Source organism: Prionailurus bengalensis, chromosome E2 (assembly GCF_016509475.1).
Source record: "Prionailurus bengalensis isolate Pbe53 chromosome E2, Fcat_Pben_1.1_paternal_pri, whole genome shotgun sequence".
In the NCBI taxonomy this organism is placed as follows: Eukaryota; Metazoa; Chordata; class Mammalia; order Carnivora; family Felidae; genus Prionailurus; species Prionailurus bengalensis.
Window position 1 is genome coordinate 26,128,270 of NC_057352.1, and position 20,899 is coordinate 26,149,168.

The 20,899-nt window shown below is 38.1% G+C and overlaps 2 protein-coding genes across 11 annotated transcripts in view; one reads left to right on the top strand and one right to left on the bottom strand.

Moving 5' to 3' along the window:
• ITFG1 (integrin alpha FG-GAP repeat containing 1) overlaps positions 1-11,303 on the bottom strand; it is a 347,900-nt gene extending 336,597 nt beyond the window's left edge. The window contains exons 1-4 of one of the 3 annotated variants that reach the window (XM_043600818.1): positions 10,857-11,303; positions 9,082-9,154; positions 3,006-3,151; positions 1,089-1,146 (exon numbers count right to left, since the gene is read on the bottom strand). In XM_043600818.1, the coding sequence (XP_043456753.1) occupies positions 1,089-1,146; positions 3,006-3,151; positions 9,082-9,154; positions 10,857-11,064 (485 nt within the window). In that variant the 5' untranslated portion in view covers positions 11,065-11,303. The remainder of the gene's footprint in view (positions 1-1,088; positions 1,147-3,005; positions 3,152-9,081; positions 9,155-10,856) is intronic. The other 2 variants (XM_043600820.1, XM_043600819.1) reach the window with 2 other exon arrangements.
• A 23-nt stretch (positions 11,304-11,326) lies between these two features.
• Positions 11,327-20,899, top strand: part of PHKB (phosphorylase kinase regulatory subunit beta) — a 276,065-nt gene continuing 266,492 nt past the window's right edge. For 2 of the 8 annotated variants that reach the window (XM_043600811.1, XM_043600810.1), the window contains exon 1: positions 11,327-11,450. In XM_043600811.1, coding sequence (XP_043456746.1) covers positions 11,375-11,450 — 76 coding nt within the window. In that variant the 5' untranslated portion in view covers positions 11,327-11,374. Of the gene's footprint in view, positions 11,451-12,847; positions 12,901-13,172; positions 13,729-14,739; positions 14,891-20,899 lie in introns of those variants that run through there. The other 6 variants (XM_043600815.1, XM_043600812.1, XM_043600813.1 and 3 more) reach the window with 6 other exon arrangements.

Here is a 20,899-nt window from a genome sequence, read left to right on the forward strand (position 1 = left end):
ATCTTAGGGTTGTCTGTAGTTTCTGCATAACCTACCCTATTCTTGCGTGGTAAGAAAACAGTACGTGTTTCAGAATCATGACCCAAACTGTTTAGTTTAGATGGGCTGAGGAGAAATAACCCACAAAAGTAATTCCCAGCTGGTATAAAAATTCATACTGGCCATTGATTATTTCAACAACAATGAAAATATACACAACTATAAATGAAATCAAGCTGAGGGTCTTTATGGATTTATAGTTCAGACTTCTGATTGCCACTGACCTATTGGTATATGATTATTATTTTAATAACTGTATGAAAGGCAACAATGAAAACAAGAATGTGGCTGTATATTACTTTAGCTCTCGAAGTGATCTCTGTGTCATTACCAAAAATTCTGACAGGAATTTGGATTACATTTATCCTGGTACATGAGTGTACTTTGAGGAATAATAACACTAAGGAAGAGCTTTATAAAAAGGATAAGCTGGGGCGCCTGGGTGGCTCAGTTGGTTGAACGTCGGACTTTGGCTCAGGTCATGGTCTTGAGGTCCCTGAATTTGAGCCTTGTGTCAGGCTACGTGCTGACAGCTCAGAGCCTGGAGCCTGCTTTGGATTCTGTGTCTCCCTCTCTCTGCACTTCCCCACTCAGCTCTCTCTCAAAAATAAACATTAAAAAAATTGTTTTAATAAATTAAAAAAGGATAAGTTTCTCCTTAATATAGACATCTGTCTAAATTTCTGGAAGAAATCCCATACCATTCATATCTATCAATCAAGCACTAATAGTTTTACCCTGAAACAGTTACCTTAATTCTTTGAGTAATGACATGGCTATAATCAACACAGATCCATAATGAAGATATTCAAAGCTACTGAAGCAAAAACAAAAACACAAAATTCTTCCTCTTTCCAAAATACTGAATTTCATTTTTCTTTTCCCTCCACCATGACAGATAAATATCATTTAATCAAGTACCAGCCTCTATCTCCTTCAAAGGGAGAATGAATTTAGTGTCAATGCCATGTAGCAAAATAGTCTCTTAGGAGAGAAATTTTATGTTTTTAAGTTTAAAATCATTCAAACGGTAGCAAGCATATACTTACTCCATAATTAGTGGTTCATCTTGAAAAGTCCTATTGAGTACAGTCATATTGTTAGGATCTGTAAAAAAAAAAAAAATATATATATATATATATATATATATATATATATATATATATATATATGGCACTTTCTATTATTTTAAATTTTTTTTAAAAAATGTTATTCATTTTTGAGACAGAGAGAGGAGAGAGAGAGAGAGAGACAGAGCATGAGTGGGGGAGGGGCAGAGAGAGAGGGACACAAAGAATCCAAACTAGGCTGCAGTCTCCAAGTCATCAGCACAGAGTCCAACGCAGGGCTTGAACCCATGAACCGTGAGATCATGACCTGAGCTGAAGTTGGACACTTAACTGTCTGAGCCACCCTGGAGCCCCTATGATTTTTGATATCTACACTTGGGGTAAAATATCTGCATTCTTTTTAACGTTCATCTCTAATTAATTCAAACAATTACTATTAACAAGACACTATAAATCTAACTTAAACAGACATCCAAGTTTGTAAAGACAAAATCCTGGGGTTCATTCTTTTTTTTAAGTTTATTTTGAGAGAGAGAGAGAGAGAGAGAGAGAGACAGAGAGAGAGAGAGAGAATATGTGGAGCAGGAGCAGAGAGAGAATCACAAGCAGGCACTGCAACGGCAGCAGTGAGCCACCCAGACACCAACGGGGTTCATTCTATAGTTAAAACCATTACAAGAACTTTTTTTTAGAGGCTGCAATCTAAAAATCTTAGGTGAGTTTTCTTTAAATACAAATTTAGCAGTTGGCAATATGCACAAAACTACTTGATTCTAAAATATCCATGCTTATGTACACAAAATGCTTTACACATGGTACTATTTCTTCAGATATTTATTGACTGAATTAATTTGAAGTATTGAAACTACTGCTTAAGTTCAAATGTTACCAAAAACACAACTGCATCCCTTCTACCCCACCCTGAAAACTGGCCCCATGAACAAAATCATCTATTTAGTTATAATTAATTCGTTTTTCAGATAAGTTCTGAAAGTTTAGGGGTGGATATAGTAGACTGACTCTCAATCTCCGCTACAACCTTTTTGTGCTTTTCTGTACTGGGAGGGACTAGAAACCAAAATAGCTATTCTCACGTATCTTTGCATCTGAGAATCTGAATAAGATGTAAGCCTTGACAATCAGATACACTCTGAGTTTTGGAAGCTAGGAATGAAGTGAAAGCTGTGTCTCTGCTATTTCTACCTCAGTGTCTGATCATTGAATTTGTGAGTATCAAGAGGCAGGGTGCAGGGTAACCATCTGGCTGGTGAGGGTCACAGCAGACACAATGTCATCCTAATAGTTATTGTGTAATTGGCCATGTTCTGACAGTAAAAAGCCTTCCTTGAAGGCTTTGGGGATCGTTCCTGAAAGGTCAACCTAGAATGTGTTCTTTAGCCATCCCAATAATTCCATAGGCCATAAAAATCCTTTAGTAATTCCCTCTCTTCCTTAAGCTAGCAAGAGCAGAGTTTGTTCAACCCCAGACTAGTCCTGGGTTACAAAAGAAAAATAAAAAAATTGACTTTTAAAAAAGTTTTACAATTACTGATTTTTTTTTGTTGTTGTTAAGTTTAAATGTTTATTTTTGAAAAGTGAGAGAGAGGGAGGGAGCAGAGGAGGGGCAGAGAGAAAGGGGGACAGAGGATCAGAAGCAGACCAGTAGTGAGCCCGATGTGGGGCTCGAACTCACAACTGAGAGAAAATGACCTGAGCTGAAGTCAGATGCTCAACCAACTGAGCCACCTAGATGCCCCTACAATTACTGACTCTTAAGAACTGCATTACTGAACTGATTTCAGAACAATATTTTTGTTACATTTACCTAAGAATAAAAGGCATATTCTTCCTTTAATATCCAAAGACACATATTAAGAACTCTTAAAACAAATTCACCTAATGTTTGATTTTGTCCCCAGAAGATAACAGCTCCCAATTCACTGCTGGCATGATTTTTGGGAAGATACGTGAGGAGGACATCCATTTGTGAATCTCCATCATAATCCCCCGGGACTACACTTGTTATCAATGCACTGTGATTCCTATAAGAAACACACATTTTAAGGTATCTAGTCAGTCTATAATAGAAAAGGACAACATCTCTATATCTGTACTACATACAAATATTTTCAATGCAAAATTTAAAGTTTCACATTAATTTTATTCTCATCTTTAATATCTTATTATCCTTCATGTATGTAAGCCTCCTTGGTCTACAAAATAATTCAGGATGAAGGTAGAGCTATCTTAAATAAAAAATCTAAAATATTTCAAAAGAAAGCACAGTTAAAAAAAAAAGCACAGTTTTACATTCATGCACTGCTTAATATAGTCCTTTTACTTAGTTCTTTTGTCAAGGATACCAGTGCATTTGGCTGGCTTATAAGAAATAGAGGCTCGGGGTGCCTGGGTGGCTCAGTTGGTTAAGCATCCGACTTCACCTCAGTTCATGATCTCATGGCTCAAGGGTTTAAGCCTCGCATCAGGCTCTGTGCTGACAGCTCAGAGCCTGGAGCCTGCTTCAGATTCTGTGTCTCCCTCTCTCTGTCCCTCCCCGGCTCGTGCTCTGTCTCTCTCTCAAAAATAAATAAACTTTAAAAAAAACTTAAAAAAAAAAAAAAGAAATGGAAGCTCATAATCAATTGTTAAAGCACTGTCACTTTATCAGTTAAAAGGTATTATTTGTGAAATATTTAATTTTGGATTTTAATGCAGATTTAAATTTTACAGTGACAATTAATCATTTTATTTCTGAAAGATATTCTATATTCACAATGGAAAATAAGTTCTTTTTACTAAACCTGGCAATATACTATCAAAACACATATACCTAATACTACGTTATTAATAATGAAGTAATTCTGAATTTATTTATATTAACATTGAAAACGTAAAGCATGTCTTGTCATAATGCAGTTTGAATAACCCAACCAAAAAAATAGGCCTTGTGTTCAATTTATATTTAATTCCATTTAGAGCAAATAGCAAGGCAGCAAGTTTTCAAATATATAATTATTTTGAAAATACCATCAAAGTTCTAAAAATATATATATCAGATTTTATTTAAGATGAAAATGAGAAAAATACTGAAAAGGTTAAACAGGGTGAAGAAAATACTATAGATTTATCATGATGCATCTACCAACTGTGTCCCACACATTACATCAATGCTTAATAGCAAGTTTCCAAACCTGAAATAGGTACTGTCATTCTCACTGAATGGACTAGGAAACTGAAGTTTGTAGCAATTAAGTAGCTAAACCTAAAAGCTAATAGCGAACTACTAGTAGCTAGAAATTCAAATTGTGTCAGTCTCTAAAATTGATTTTCATTATGATAAAATCATTTTGGTAATGCCAATTTCCTCAAATAATTCCAATAAAACTTTAACTTTTCCATGAAAAATACCTGGTGTTTAAAAATGATGATATAGCAACCATACACGCTACTATGACATACAGTAGCAAACTATATCTAATTGTGGAGGCCTCTCCATGTGCATGTGTACATATGTATCCACAATAACACATACTGCACATACTTGGCAGTAATACCTGTCTATACATATTCATAATTTGGGGCTAAAAATATTCTGGAATAGATAGAAATATATTACAAAGGATTAGATGGAAATTTAACCTAATCAATGGGTTTTTTTCTTTTTCTTTTTAAATTTTTTAATGTTTGCTTATTTTTGAGAGACAGAGTGCAAGCGGGGTAGGGGCAGACAGAGAGGGAGATACAGAATCTGAAGCAGGCTCCAAGCTCTGAGCTATCTATCAGCACAGAGGCCAACCCGGGCCTCAAACTCACCAACCATGAGATCATGACCTGAGCTGAAGTCGGAAGCTTAACGGACTGAGCCACCCAGGCGCCCCAACCTAATCAAGGTTTTATTGCCATAAATACCCAGATTCTTTATGATTGTAAAAATACAAAGTAGAAGCATTTAAAGATATGAGATTAACTCATGTGTTTATCTTTTCTTCTTTCAAAGAATCCACTAAAATTATATGGAATGAACTTTAAAAACAAAAAAGGTATAGCCCCTCAGAAACAAAGAGATCACGAAGGAAGATATTGATAACGGACTTACAATGGCAAGGAAACTGTAAGCTAAAGTGTCTGAAGGTAAAGTCTTAAGAAGAAAAGCTTTTGGCCCAGAACACCTGAGAGGCTCAGAATTTGCAGTCATCAGAAATTGTGAAATACAAGAGTGATGCAGAAGGCTGGATACAGGTTAAACTGAAAGTCTGTATTGTGAGTGACGGTCCCTTCTCTGTCTCTCTCTCTTAGCAAGAGAAGGACCACAGAGTTTATTAATCATGCATTAGAGAGTTAAATTACAGCAGAGGGTAAGGTTTTAGCCATAAGCTAAAAACAGGGGGTTAATGGAAAGTCTACAGAAGGAACAGTTTGACCCTTCCTCCAGCTCTACCCTATTCCTGGACTGCTAGTCAGCCAGGAACATGTCCACAGGGCAAGAGACAGGCGACATGTTCAACCATGCAAAGACTTTCCAATTAGCTCTTTATTGCCTTACTCTTAAATATGATACCCCTGCTTTTTGAAGAAAACTATGAATATCAAAGAGAACCAAAAAATAGCAATAAAGAATCTGAACAAAACAGATAGTAAGATGAATAAAGAAACTTCAAATTACACTTGAAGACATAAGAGAAGAACGTATGTCCATAAAACAAAAAGAAACAGCCTGCTTACAAAAGGATAATAAGAGAACAAAGAAAACTTCTTGGAGATAAAAAATATGACAGCTAAAATAAAAAATTCAATAGAAGGCTTAAAATAAAAGTGAGAACACTTCCTAGAAAGGGAAACAAAATGAAATGACAAAAACACAGATAAAATGAAGGAATAAAGGTTGGACTCAGCATTCCAATAACAAAGTGATAAGAATCTTGATAGAACAAATAAATTACTAAAGAAATAAGAACATTTCAAAAAGCCCCCAAGGATAGAAGCTTCTAGTTTGAAGGGATCCACTTAATACCCAGTATAATAAATAAAAAATAATCTATATCAAGGTACAACATCATGAAATACCAAAACAAAAGGGATACAGAGACCCTAATAGCTTCCAAAATTAAAAATAAAACAAGTCACATTAGAAGGATTAGAAGAAAGAAAAGCATTGGATTTTAAAATAGCAACCCATGAAGCTAGAAGACTATAGGCCAATGAAATTATTAAGAGTAAAAAAATTGGGGGACATTGAACATACCATACATTCTATCTCAGGAATTTCCTAAAGGATGCATTCCAGTGAAGTAAATGAAGAAGCTAAGAATAAAATGGCACAGGATCCAAGAAAGAGGGATCCAACAAAGAACAGCAAAGGGAAAGTCTCCAAATACTAACCTTGCAGAAGGCTTAAAAATGAACTCTGATTGGGCAGAAGTGTATAGGACTCAAAGGGGAAAACAAAATGTACAATACATATTTGGCCGATATGATGCAACATCTACCAAGAAATTAAGGATATGTACACAGAAAACTATGCAATTGATTGTTTTCAAGTTTATTTATTTTGAGATGGAGAAAAAAGGAGTGTGAGTGTGCACATGAGCGGGAGAGGGGCAGAAAGAAAAGGAGAGAGAGAAGCCTAAGCAGGCTCCTCCTGTCAGCATGAAGCCCAACTCAGGCCTCCATCCCACGAACAGTGAGATAATGAGCTGAGCTGAAATCAAGAGTTGGAAGCTCGACCAACTGAGCCACCAGGCGCCCCTGCAATTGATTTTAAAAAGCAACGATTAACGGCAGGAGGAAAAACGATACAGAAATGAAATACGGGGGTGCCTGGGTGGCTCAGCTGGTTGGGCGTCTGACTTTGACTTGGGTCATGATCTTGTGGTCTATGAGTTCGAGCACGTTGGGCTCTGTGCTGACAGCTCAGAGCCTGGAGCCTGCTTCGGATTCTGTGTCTCCCTCTCTCTGTCTACACCTCCCCTGCTCGTGCTCTCTCTCTCTCTCTCAAAAATAAATAAACATTAAAAAAAATTAAAAAAAAATGAAATACTGTATGCTTCTTGGTTCTGAAGTGCACAGAATCTACATGGTCAAAATGTAAACAATGTTTACTGATTTAACTAAAAATATGATATAATGATAATTGAGATGATATAATTTAAAGATGGTAAACCCTCATCTATGCTAACAAAAATCCAAGAGATAAAGATAATTACTAAAGAGATTACAGTGTAAAAGCTTATTTTAAAATACGGAAATAAGCACCAGAAAAAAATAGGTTATGTTTTTAAAAGTGGTTGCATCTGAGAAAGGAACAAGGGAGCAGGGGAAGTAAAGAATGAAGGAGAGTTATTTATACTTTGAAAAATATTCTTTTTGGTTTTTGGGTTTTTTTTTTTGAGGGGGGAGGGGCAGGGAGCGAGAGGGAAAGAATCCCATGCAGGCTCTGTGCTGTCAGCACCGAGCCCAAAGCAGGGCTTGAACCCGTGAACCCATGAGATTATGACCTGAGCTGAAACAAAGAATCGGATGCTTAACTGACTGAGCCACCCAGAAGCTCCATATGCTTTGAAAGATATTCTAAATAAATAAAATAAAAACAAGTTTCTAAATTGTAATAGTATAGAAAACAACACTGCATTTGTTAATCAAGAAAAATGAAATGAATTGGGATTTTTTTTTTTTTAACTTAGTGGAACCCTAGTCCTTTGTAGTTCAAACATTTCTTTCCAAGAAAAATCATTTGTAAGCAAGTCATTTCTTGTATATAATATTTATCTTTCTGTTCCCACTCCAAGCATGCTGATATCCAGTATGTAGGAAAATTTCTCACTAGGGTAAGTTTCTGTTTGTCCATTTAAAACTTTCCTTTCAATGTTCTAACTTAAGGCCATTTTTTAAAACATAAGTGTGAGTTTAAATATTGTAGACTCTGGGCAGTTATTAACCCACAAAGCAATTTAAATTTTTTTTAAACCATTTCCTAAGTAACCTCTGATCTTTCTGTAAACCAGTTCATCCTGCACATGGTTAACAAGTAAATAAACTTAAAATACTGTTGTTGTTTTTTCATCTCTCCTTTAAACAACAACCTATCATTCTCCACTTCTCATGGAATTGGGTTCAAACTCTTTCTGATATTTACGAAGGCTCCTAGTCTGCCCTAATCTCATCTTCTTGGTCCAAAACTCTCCAAAGTACACCCTACACTTCTGTTAGGTAAATCTTTCCACCTCCTCTTCACAATATGCTTACTGCCATCTTGTTAATGCTGTGTCGCCAAACATGAAAGCCCTTACCTAAATTGTACTGAAGGTCACTGAAATTTTGTAACTTTCTGGAAGCTTCCACCTTAGTATGCACTAACTCATTTCTTCTTCCTTGAACCATCCAGCAATCAATCCTTGCTTCTATGTTTCAAAACTGTGCTGGCTCACTACTGAAGATCACTGAGTTTCAGGCAATGCCAGTCATATAAATGAAAGAACTATTATTTGAACATTTAAAGACTTCTGCTTGATTTAAATTCCTTCAAAATAAACCTTAAAAAACTCATCACCTACAAGTCAACAAACAAAAAGAAATTAGAACACCTCTTCCCCAGTGCAAATGAAGCCCCCCTCTCACCCTCAATACATAGTTGACCTGACAAGCCTGTGTTCCCACAGGCACACTCAGGATGAGGGACAATCCCCAACACATTCATGAAGGGGTACTATATTGCTAGAGAATGAAGGGTGTTTATGCAGGAACAGATGTGAGCTACTCAAATTTATTAATTTGTTTTCAAAAGTAAATGACTTTTAAACTTTGGTATATTCACTATTTTTCCTAACTAATTACTTGCTACTCACACCTCATAACTAGTGGTTTTGTGTCAACACAGTTAAATAAAATTGATTTCAAAGACAACCGAAGTAGCTATTACATATCAATCATTACAGTAATGATTGTTTTTTATAGGAACAGATACATTTGTACTTACTTCAAGGATACTTTTACTTTGGGTTTAAAATAGGGTGCATTCTGGTCTGCCAAAAAGACGATTAAATCATTTCCTAAAAGAAGTGAATATATGATATTAGAGAAAAGTTTCTAGGTAACACCTCCAATCAGTAGTTACAAAAAGCTTTCTGGGTGCTGTTCTTAACAAAAACACTTTTATTTTACTCTAGTTACTATGCCCTTTCAAGGTGAGTCCTACGTGTCTAATGGAATGGAGATACTTAATAGTATATCACAAATTCAATGTTAAAAAAGTAGCAGAGAAATAGGAAGGATGAACAGTTGGTCAAAACAAACTGAAACCAATAGCTTTTTGCCAGGAATCAGATCAGCTGACTTAACCATGTAAAGAACATACCTTTTAATTATAGTATATGTCAAGCCTTGTTTCCCCAAGAACATGACCCCTTATAAGCTGTTTAGTTCATCACGCAGATGCATCACACCAAGGACACAGGAACTGCTACTGTAGGTATCTGACTAGTAACAAGGACATGACTACATACTTAAGAAGAAAAAGATGAATCCTCCAAGACCCTCCTCTTGTGGCTCCTATGGAACCATTCCCCAGGATGGTGCATCTTTGGAACTCATTGGATGCATTCAGGAGGACTCACTGAACAGACTTTTGAAATGGTTTAATTAAACCCAAGCCATCTTTAACGTTAAGAGGAGAGTCTCTGCATCCAGTTTGGATGGAGTAGCTAGGGGTTTGATAGTGTGCACCTTTCTTGCAATAGATACATAGTCATACAAAGACAGGAAAAATATACAGGGTCCCCAGGGGGTTCTGGTATTGTGGCAAGAGTCCAAGAAACCTAGGCCAAGATCCTGTTAGTTGAGTTCTGTATAAACCCGCTTCACCTCCTTCCTTCAAGGCCTTGACCTACCCAGTTTTGTGGGTACTCAAAAGAATGCTAAGACCCTCTAATACCCGTGGTCAGCATCAAAATTTACAGTAAAGTTAGTTTAGTGACGTTTAGTTGAAGCAAAGAACTCCTAAGAACCTCGAGTTGACAAGGAAAGCAGAGATTTGGAAGACAACGGTGGTGACCAAAGTGAGGAAAAGGTCAGGTGCATATGAAAGACTAGACAGCTCAGGAGGGAGAAGAATCTACAGTTTGAGAATCTTTTCCCAAGGGGACACTGAGTTTATCAGTGGTCCCTGCAAAATGCTTGTGTGAGCTGTGGAGTGTTTAGGGCGTTGGGGAGTGGGGGGTAGGTTCAAAGAAAGCTGGGACCATGAAAAAGAGGAGGGGCAGGTGAATAAGGCAAATGAGGTAGGTAAAAGTCCCCTATGAGAAGACACTGTCAAGTTGCATCTTTTCCAGTTTATGAAAGGGGAAGGAGAATTGAAGAAGTAAAGCAGGAAGGAACGAAAGGACTCTAGGAGGGAACGCAGAGGCAAGCTACAAAGACTCCCGGGAATCAGGAAGGACTTTGAAAGGCAGGCGATTCCACGGGGAGGAGGGGGTACATGGGTGAAGGCCTACGGCTTCTCAGGAAAAAAAAACAAAACTGGGGTGTTTCCAGGACTTATGTGGGTAAATAAAACTGTGGGGTGTCAGGACAAGGGGCTGGAAAACATGGAGAGAACGGGCAAACCGCAAAGGATGCTGGAGATAAAGGGAGAGACAGGGTCGGGAGAGAAGGGTTGGGAAATGCAGGAAGACTGGCCATCCGGGCTAAGGGTGTGGGGTACACCGGGAGGGGCACAGGGACAGCGGACAGAGGGAGGGCCGGGCAAGCACTGACTTTCCCGCAGCACGAAGAGGTCCGTCTGCTTGTCGGAGTTGAGGTCTCCGAAGGCCGCCAGGGTGCCCCAGGCCTCGGCCCCAAAGAGCTCGGCTGTGACGTTGTGCAGCGCCCGCGCCGGGACCGGCCCGACTCCCAGCAGTGCGAGCCCCCCAAGCAGCAGCGCCAGCAGTGCCCAGGAGCTCGGCAGCCGGCCCGCCGCCGCCATGGCAGCCCCTCGGCCCCCGCCCTCCGGCCCAGTGCCGCGCTTGACGGCAGCCGGAAAGCACCGTGCTGCCGACCAAGAGAGAAAGCGCACAGCCTCCCCGCCCGTACGAGCCGCCACCGGCTCCCCTCTCACTTTCCCTTAGAACTACACCTCTGACTCTTGGGAGGCCGTGAAGCTGGGTCGAAAATCGCCCCTGCGCTCACTTCCGGCCGGCGCGCCTCCCGACAGTGTCGTGCGTGGGGGCGGGGCCGGCCGGGCGGAGCTGACAGTAAGCCTTTGGGGCGGTGGCAAAGGCGGCGGCCTGAGAGAGATGGTGGGGGCGGCGGGGCTCATGGCTGAAGGGAACTGGAAGGTGTTGGAGCGAAGAGCCCGGGCCAAGCGCTCAGGTTTGGCTGGCTGGGGCGACACCCCCTCCCCTGCACCAGGGTGGTGTTCCCCCTCAAGCGCCTTGGGCGGGAGGCTGGTCGGGGTCCTGGAGTTGAACCTGTGCCCGCGTGTTTCCCCTTAGAAAGCAGACTGCGGTCCCGGCCTTCCTCTTCATGTTTACCCCCACCTCCCAAATTGGTGGTGCCCCCGACTACATGTGTTTTTCCCCAACGCTATTTCGTGTGTGTTTCGCTCAGAAATTAGGTGGTGGTGTCCACCAAAGCTGGAGTTTTACTCTTTAGAAATAAGGCGGCTGCCAGGTTCCTGGGAAAGACAGTGGGTCGTCCCTCAAAAATCAAATAGCTTCATTCTTAGATGTGATTATGATATGGTCCTAGAAAACTGCCAGCAAAAAAGTTTTGCTTTATTTCATATCTCCCTTTTATGTTCTTCACAAGTTCTGAGCCCTAGCCGATTACTATGTGGCAGAAATTGAGTGGAGACAGGGCCTTAGGCTATGAAGGGGGTCACGTTGAGTGTGCTTAAGGGCTCTGGAGGAAGCGGGTTCCTTCCCTGGGCAAGTGCCCTTGGACACATAGTTCCCAGCTGTGCCTCCCAAATCCAAAGCCACGGAGGTCAGAAGACGCTGCGCAGGCAGTTACTACAGTTGGGAGTGTCCTGAACTGACTTGTTCAAATTGCAAAGTCACGTCTTTGAAGTTAGCACTTAGGGCCCATCAGTCCTCTGAGAGACAGGATTGAAACTTCCCTCGTTTCTGGCTGGCTGTATGTAATCTTGAGCTAAAAGTGTGCTTACAAAACAAAAGATGGTGGGATGACAAGTGTTCATTTAATCTTCCCTTTTAAAGGATTGACATTACTATTTTTCAGTGTTGAAAGATGCTACTGTTAAGGAAAGGCATAGCCCTAGAAAACTAAGTCTGCATTTGCATTGATCCCTAGAGGGTTTTTTTTTTTTTTTTTTTTCTCAGCTAATATGCCCCCATTATGTTTGGGGTTTTACCCAATTTATGAAGTTCTTGGTTGTCCCTTGTGTAGTTTTCCTTTTTTAAATTTGAATAAAGTATCTAATTTCATAAATAATACAGGAGAAATTCATCCAATCTTTGTTGCTAATATCCATTATGTTTTTAAACTTTATTTATAAAGTTCTGCACTTATTTACTTAGATTATAGCAAAACTACCACAGAAATATGAGAGAATTTTTTAACAGTCCTTAGTACATTTAAGAGTAAATATAGTTAGTTGGTATAGTCATATATTTGTGTTTCACACTTAAAATTTTTGTGTCATATTGAAGTATTGATTGACTGCTAACAATGTGTTTATTTGGGCTATAAAGGGAATTGGATTGATAATATCTGGTCAAAGAGAGTAACCTGAATTTTCTTAACAGGGAACTGAGCTCTGCCCTCCACATCTATTTTATAGCATTTCTCTTTCCTCTTAGTAAGCATATAGGATTTATTTTCTTTTCCAGTTTTTATTTTCTCTGAATTGCATAACAGTGAGCTTTGAAAACCTACTTTCTCTTTCTTAAGTGAGAAAAAAACTCAAATTTTATTTAACTTTTCTTGAATGCAGTCACTTAAGTCCAGTTTCATGTGCAAAGTAGTTAAATGCATAGTATAAATGTTGGATGTTCCTATATTGTTTATATCATTGTAGTAAGAGATAGATACCATTTGAAGTCATTCAAATTCATTGAGGTTTCTGGTTCTCACTCTGTAAGATATTGAGTATATAGTTTCTTGAATGAATCCTTGACTTCCTATGTCATTGAAAACAACCAATCTGTTTGTTACTTTTAGAAGAATATATAAACTCAGCTTAGTTTGAAACTTGGGCTAACCTGGCTCTGATATAGATGTCACTGCAAAGTTCTGAGCATTGTTACATAGTAGCATAATCACTGCACTGTTCAATAGAGGATGCCACTCTTATGTAATGTTAATAAGTGGATATTATGTATTTCCTGCCTCATCCATATAAGCAAATGTAATTTATCAAAGCAAAGAAAATCAAATTTTCAAGTCATTAAAAAGAAAATAAAATTAAAATGAACCTCAATTATTGCCTTTGTTGCACACTGCATCATGTTAATAACTGCTCACACTGCTTTCAATTAATCTAACGCTGATTGCTTCTAACCTTCACTAAACAGTTTTGAAAATTGCTCTAGTTTAGCCTGCGACACTTATGATTAGAGTCAACAATTTGAAATGGCCAACTCACCTGATGCCCTCGCCTCTTCTCCACCCGCTTTCTTAAGGTCTGGTAAGTGTGTAGACCCCAAAAGGGTCACTTGGTAATTTTAGATATCTTTGATTCTGAAGGTTGATGTCACCACATAATGTCATTTCGGTTTTATTTCCTCTTTGGTGGTCCCAAGCCCGAGTACCAATTCTGCTGTTATTAGGCTCAGGTTTGTACTGTGTGTTGAATGTGGCCTGTAGTGGAGCTGTGTAGGGCATGAGAAGTGCAGACTGGAAACCTGTCTTTACATTAGCTCTGTTTGACCAGGGTTAGTTCCTCAGTAACTGGGACACTCAATTGTAAAATGGGTACTTAAAAAGGTTCTTCAGTGATTATTGTCTTATTGCATAATGGAGATAACTTTTATAAATCAGCAGTTTTTGGTAAGGGTTACAATTATTTACTCTTTATCAACTCCTTGTGAAAGAGGTATTTTTACATACAATTTCATAGACAAGAAATGGAAGCTCACAAAGGTGAAGCAATTTGCCCCAGGTCTCCAGACTATCATGTTTCAAGGCCATTGCTCTGCCTTCCAGCCCATGGCTTTTTGGTATAAGGGCTGGAGGAGGCATTTGCCTAATGGCTCTTAGAAGAACATGGACAATCATGTTGATGAGACCCTTAGCAAGCTTGATGAAAGCTGATTGCTCCCCTGATGAGTGCCCAGGATTTTGAAAACAATTTCAAGGAAGTTCATGCATCCAAGAGAGACCACCTTTGTATTCCCATTAGGAACTCAGGTCTTTTGATGTATCTAGTCTACCTTTACAGAGGAAGAAAAGGCCTTTGTTTAATGGCCATAGAGCTAAAATGACAACTAAAGTCTTTAGGGCTTTTTTCTGTAGGTTGTGTTTCATTTTGGCCATTTAAAACATGTTCATTAAGGGAACACTCTGCAGAAGCCTAATGTCAAGAGGCTGGTTTTTGTCTCAAATATGCCTTAAGCAGAGCCTCAGGACTCATTAACAGGTAAATGTGAGATGAGCCTGCCTAAATCCTGACAGTGGTTCCCCTTTTATTTCCATTTAGATTTTAAATCCTGTTTTGGCAAGATTGAGGAGGAAAGTCATGAAAAAGGAAGGAGCTTAAAGAAGAATCACAATCAGATATAAAGGAAAGCTTGTATTAAGCCCCAAAAATGACCCTTATCTTCAGTTGTCATCTGCTAAATAACAAAATGGTATATGTAACATTGCCAGTTGATTACTGATTTAATCTTTGAACTAAGAATAAGAGGACATATATCTTTGGACTGTGTTTTCTGTATTTTAAGCACTGGACTCTTTTTCTATCTAGGCTTTCCTAATAAGGGCTTGGTGGGTTTCCAGCACTTCGCAAAGTCATTCAGCAGTTATAGGGAAACAGAATACTAAAGATATGCTTTTATGCATCAACAGTTCTGAAAATTTCAAAACCTAAGAACTGTACTTTAACATTATTTTGAGTGTTTGAAGGCATACACAAGAAGCATTTCCAGTACCATATTATTAAATTGAAATAGAATGCACCAAGAAACAAAATAGAAATATACTAAACTTCATAGTTTTAAGCCATTTAAAGGAACTGATTTCTTATAAATTACTTTCAACATTTACACCTTTTTTTTGGGGGGGTCCCCCTAACCAAAACTTAGTAATGGCTCTAAAAAAATCCTTAAGTCTTTCATCTGTTAAAATAAATACTTAGAGTGGTTTGCATTTATAGTTTATTTACTAATTGAGAAATATTACATTGGAATTGATTTGTTTTCTTCTATTATGGTTCTTAGGACATTACTATTGTAGGAGAGTGTTTTAAGGAATAATTTCATTTAACAGGTATTTAAAAGTATGTTCTCAGTTGACAGCGGAGCTTTTCCCTGGTACTTTTGGCTAGACACTATTCGGTGTTAGCAAAAATGGAAGCTACTACCTTGATTTTGGAAAATTAACTTCCGGTGTTACCTAGATTGGTTTATGCATTGTAACCCTCTTTATTCCTTTTGGATTTATTTCTACTATTTTGTCTTTGTTTCTACTCTTCACTGAATTTAGTGTGTGTCCTGTGTTTATGTGTGTGCATGCTTGTTAAGTAGTGCTCTGACTGCTGATGTGTCAGTGTGTGCTTTGGTTGAATTTCTTTTGTTTTGACTGCTTAAATCCAAAGAGATAATGTGGAGGTCCAGGTTTCTCTTTAAAGAATCTAAAGAACCTTGGAGTAAAATGTACAAGACAATGAATTTATAGGCAAATTCCATAATGAAAATAATTAACTAATTAGGGAAGGAGTGTAGCATGCAGTACCTCAGATTGCTTTCATTTTCTATGTGACTACTACAGTTACACAATATGTTAGGTTGACAGAGTTAGGCAGCAATAACAGTCACTTTGGTATTGCAGTTAAATTATTTGAGATAATTGTTATGAGCTCAGAAATGTCTTGGCATTTTTACTTTTATTCTTAAATGATAATTTTAAAAGTTACTCCTTAAAATGAAGTATCACAACTTTATCTTGGCTCCCTAAATTTATTAACATCTAAGTGAGTTTGTCAGCATGACTTTACTTTTTTCCTTTACTTATTTCTTTTTTGGTTCTTTTGGTTTTTACATGTCTCTTTCCTTATTTTACATGTCTCTTCTTTTTATACATTATAGCCTTGTTTTCAGCCTAATTCAGTAGTTAATCAGTAAGATTCTTATAGCTTAAAGAGACCATAGGCTTGGGCTCCTGGACCATTGTGGGTTTTAGCCCCTTTTAAAAAAGCCTAAGGCAAGTGTACATGTTTTGTGTTCAGCTAAACCTGAATCTCCTCCTGGCTCTGTTGCTTACTATCTGTTTGATCTTGAGCAAGTTACTCTACATCTTTGAGAACTGGCTTCTTCCTCTATAAAACTTAAGGGTAATAAAACTTGCCTGGAAGGATTATTGTGCAAAACAGTTGATATTTAATAGCTGCCCAATAAATTTTAGTTCTTATCTTTCCTAACACGGTCTTTTACAATATTGCTGATAGCTATTTAAGAGTAAGACTTACACAAAAACAGATAAGGTTGCTTGTCTGTTTCTTTCATTTTGATATCTACCCTCTAAGTAGCCATTTGATTAAGAAAACTTGTCACACTAAAAGACAATTAGCTTGAATCAGATTACCCAGAATCTAGTTCTCATTTGACTCCAAGCCTATTTTGTTTTTGTCAATAATCACAAATCTAAGGAAATTCTTTGTGATAGATAGTTTCCATGGAAACTCCTGTCTGACAGCAGGGAGAAGTCATTATTTTATGTACAGTTAGGGTTTACTTTTGTCTTGTATTGGGTATGCAATGGATTCCCTTCAGATAGGATGGAATTTTCAGAAACACTTATAAATTGTATCCTGCTGGGAGCTCCGATCTCTTCTTAGTAGGTCCTGCCCTATAATCTTGTAAGATTTAAGAAATAGAGGCCACATGATATGGGTTAACTCTCTTGGCATGAATCTCATTGACCTTAAAGCTTACTTTCTTTCTGTATTATTATCCTCAGCAGATGATGCTTTATTTTCTATAAGTGAAATAGTTTCATGAGGAGTACAAGGTCTTGTCTCACTGTTGTAGATTGTTACAGAATACTCACATTATGCATTCTAAAATCTATGTTCCTCTTGATGTTTTCTGTATCTTCAGTCTTCTGTGAAGCAAGAGAAAGGATAAGAGGAACTTCCAGGATTCCTGATTCTGATCCAGGTGCCTACTGAACATTTCCAGATGGGTATATGATGGGGATCTCAAATGAAACCTGGCTAAAACTGTACTCTTATTTCTAACTCCTGTTCCTACCCCAAACATGTACCTCCCCTAATTTTCGTCACCTCAGTAAACTAAACCATTATAATACAGAGGTTAACCCTTTTTCCTTCATCTTTTTTATTCAGTTCATTTGTAAATCCTTTGTATTCCATCTCCTGAAATGTACACCAGAATCTGTCTATTTTTCTCCAGCTGTATTCCTGCCTCTCTAGTTAAAGCACTTTCATCTCTGGTCTAAACTACTGAGATAGCCTGGAAAGAATTCACATTTTTGTCTTACTACAATCTGTTTTCCATCCAGCAGTGAGTAGCTTCTTTTAAACATAATTCAGATCATGTCACTTTCCCATCATCCTTTATTACCTTTAAGCATAAAATCCACATTCCTTTCCCTTGAGTGATCCCAAGGCACCTGGCTGTTGCCTGCCTCTGTCATCTCATGGAATACTCCATTCCTCCCCCACTGCTGTTTGGCCATGCTGACTTGCTTTGTTTGCTTAAGACACAATTTTGTTTCACTTAGACTCTCTGTAGTAGCTATTTCCTCTGTCTGGAAAGCTCTCTATCCTGTTTGGTACCTTGTGCTTGTCCCTTTTGATTGTCTTTTAGGTTCTCATCTTAAATTTAAATCTCCTTAGAAAGGCCTTTTCTGACTATCTAATCTAAGTGACCCCCAGACACATCACTCTTAATTCTTAATCTCTGTGGTGGACTTCTCGCTGTTTGATATTTTTCTCTTATCTTGCCTGTCTCATGAGAGAAGAGACTTAACCTGTTTTGTTTCTCTTGTATGCTTCAGAGCCTAGAAGAACTCTTAGAGCATAGTAAATGTTCAGTAAATCATATGGCTTAGAAAATTATATTACTTATCACACTGAGTCCCTCCTGCCCCTTTTGAGAGACAGTGTCATAATGTGTTTAATATATAAACTTTAGACTCATAGTACTAGGCTCAGATCCCAGTATGATGCTTAAAAACTTTGCAAACTGGTTTTGTACCTACTTTCCCTCATTGTGTAGTAGAGATAATAGTATATCCTTCCTAAGTTCTTTTGTGAAGATGAAATGTCTCTGAAGTACTTGGTGATTGTAGTAGTGGTACTAATAATAAAAATAATGATTATGATGTTGATGACAGCGGTGACTAATTTTTATTAGTAGCTAATTTTTTTAAGTACTTGACATGTGACAAGCAGTGTTCTTTTCAGTGCTTTACATTTAAATCTCACAACAATCCTTTGACATAGATACTAGCTCTTGAAAAAAACCAAAACACAGAGATGTAAACTCATAAAGTACAAACTCTGGCAGAGCCACTGCTCCTCACCACTGCTGCCTTCCCCTTCTTCATTATGCATAGTGCCTAAGTGTTCAATAAATGAATGACAGTGATTATTGTTTGCATCTTGGTTATGTTCACTGATATTCTCGCACTCATTTCAAATTAACTAATGTTTATGGGGTCTCTCTAATGTCATAGGAAGTTTGTAATATATAATAGTGGTCTTAGAGAGCTCATAGCCCAATGGAACTTTATGCAGAGCCAAAGATGACTTTAGTGTTCTTATATACATATGATCTCTCTTTCTCTCTGAGACTCTTATAGTTGTTTCCTACTTAACTTTGCTGCCTATAGCTGTCATCTCCCTCATATCACCTCTAGCCAGTCCATTGTACAAGTTCCTGTCTGGATGATTTTTCTAAAATAAGGAATTAACCATTACTCCTTTGCTTTATACCACTTACCAGTTCCTCATCTCCTGCAGCATTAATGTGGGACATTAGTGAATGCTTCTATGGAAGTGACATTTGAGCTGAAGGAGAAAATAGGAGTCAAGTAAGAAGTTAGGGTGAGGAGGATTCTAGGCTAGGACCTTGGGGGTTGATAGAGATGGACATTTGAGGAGCACTGAGAAGACCAAAGGACAAAGCATCGTGAATGACAGGAATAGGAGAGAGAAGATGGCTGGGATGGGCAGAGCACTTGAAGCCTTGAAGATACTTGGATTTTATTATAAATGAGAGGGAAAGCTATTGAAAATTTGAAGTAATACAGTGATAAGACTGAGTAACATTTTATGAAGATCCTCTGGCTGCTAAGTAAAAAATAAATTGGAGAGTAGGCAAAGGTAGGGAGCAGCTGATGCAGAAACCATGTATTATATGTCTATCTCTGTTTGACACTTAGCACAGGACACAGTGCCAGGTGTGTGGGTCACTCAGTCCATTTTAGGTCATGAAAACACATATATTGACTCTGTCATCAGTCTAGATTCAGAAAATGTGGCCCCTTTGATTAGAATCCATTTATCATTTATTACATAATTTTTGACTCAACAGACTGACTTTTATTTTTTTTTACTTTTTAATGTTTTTGAATGTGTATTAATTTTTGAGAGAGAGAGACAGAGCGTGAGGCAGGGAAGGGCAGAGAGAGAGAGGGAGATACAAAATCCAAAGCAGGCTCCAGGCTCTGAGATATCAGCATGGAGCCTGATCTGGTACTCAAACCCATGAACCGTGAGATCATGACCTGAGCTGAAGTCAGACACTTAACTGACTGAGCCACCCAGGCGCCCCTTTACTGGTAAGCACTTAAACACAGTTAGGAGATGTCTGTTATGTATTTGGAGGGGGGCTGATTTTCAAATCCTTGAGCAGAAAACAAATAACGGAAAATTGTAAGTGTATGTTATATACGTGGTCTTGAAAAATTGGTAAATGCTTTTTGATGGTTCATTGTAGTTTTCTGTTTTTAATAAATTCACACTTATTCTCATTTTTGTCACATTAGGCCTTGGATGCCTTGATTACAGTGGTTTCTTAATGTTTTTTTAAATGTTTATTTGTTGCTGAGAGAGCGAGAGAGCGGGAGACACAGAATCCGAAGCAGGCTCCAGGCTCTGAGCTGTCAGCACAGAGCTGGTTGCAGGGCTAGAATTCAAGAACTGTGAGGTCATGACCTGAGCCGAAGTCAGATGTTTAACTGACTGAGCCACCCAGGTGCCCCGGAGGTGGTTTTTAAAAGATGAAAAAAATTGTTCCTGTTTTCTGTTTTGTTCCTTTTTTTTTCCTATGGATTTTATTAGTTACTTTTTACCAACAATGATATGACTACATATTAAGTCCTTTAAAAAGAATTATTCTTCATCTTTCAGTTCTTGATTTCATAGCTTTCTTCCCTTCCAGTTCATATTTCACCAATTTCTTGAGGAAGTTCCTTTTCACAGATGCATAGATATGGCATATTAAGTGATTTCCATAAACCACAGTGGGAATCCTAAGTGTTTAATTGAAATTGGCTATTTTTATAGGTTCTGGTGTATGTCTTATATGTTCTTGTCTTTCAAAATACACATCGTTAGTTTTTACTTTGTTATATAAAAATTTTAAAAGCTTATTGTTGTATTTGCTGATAAA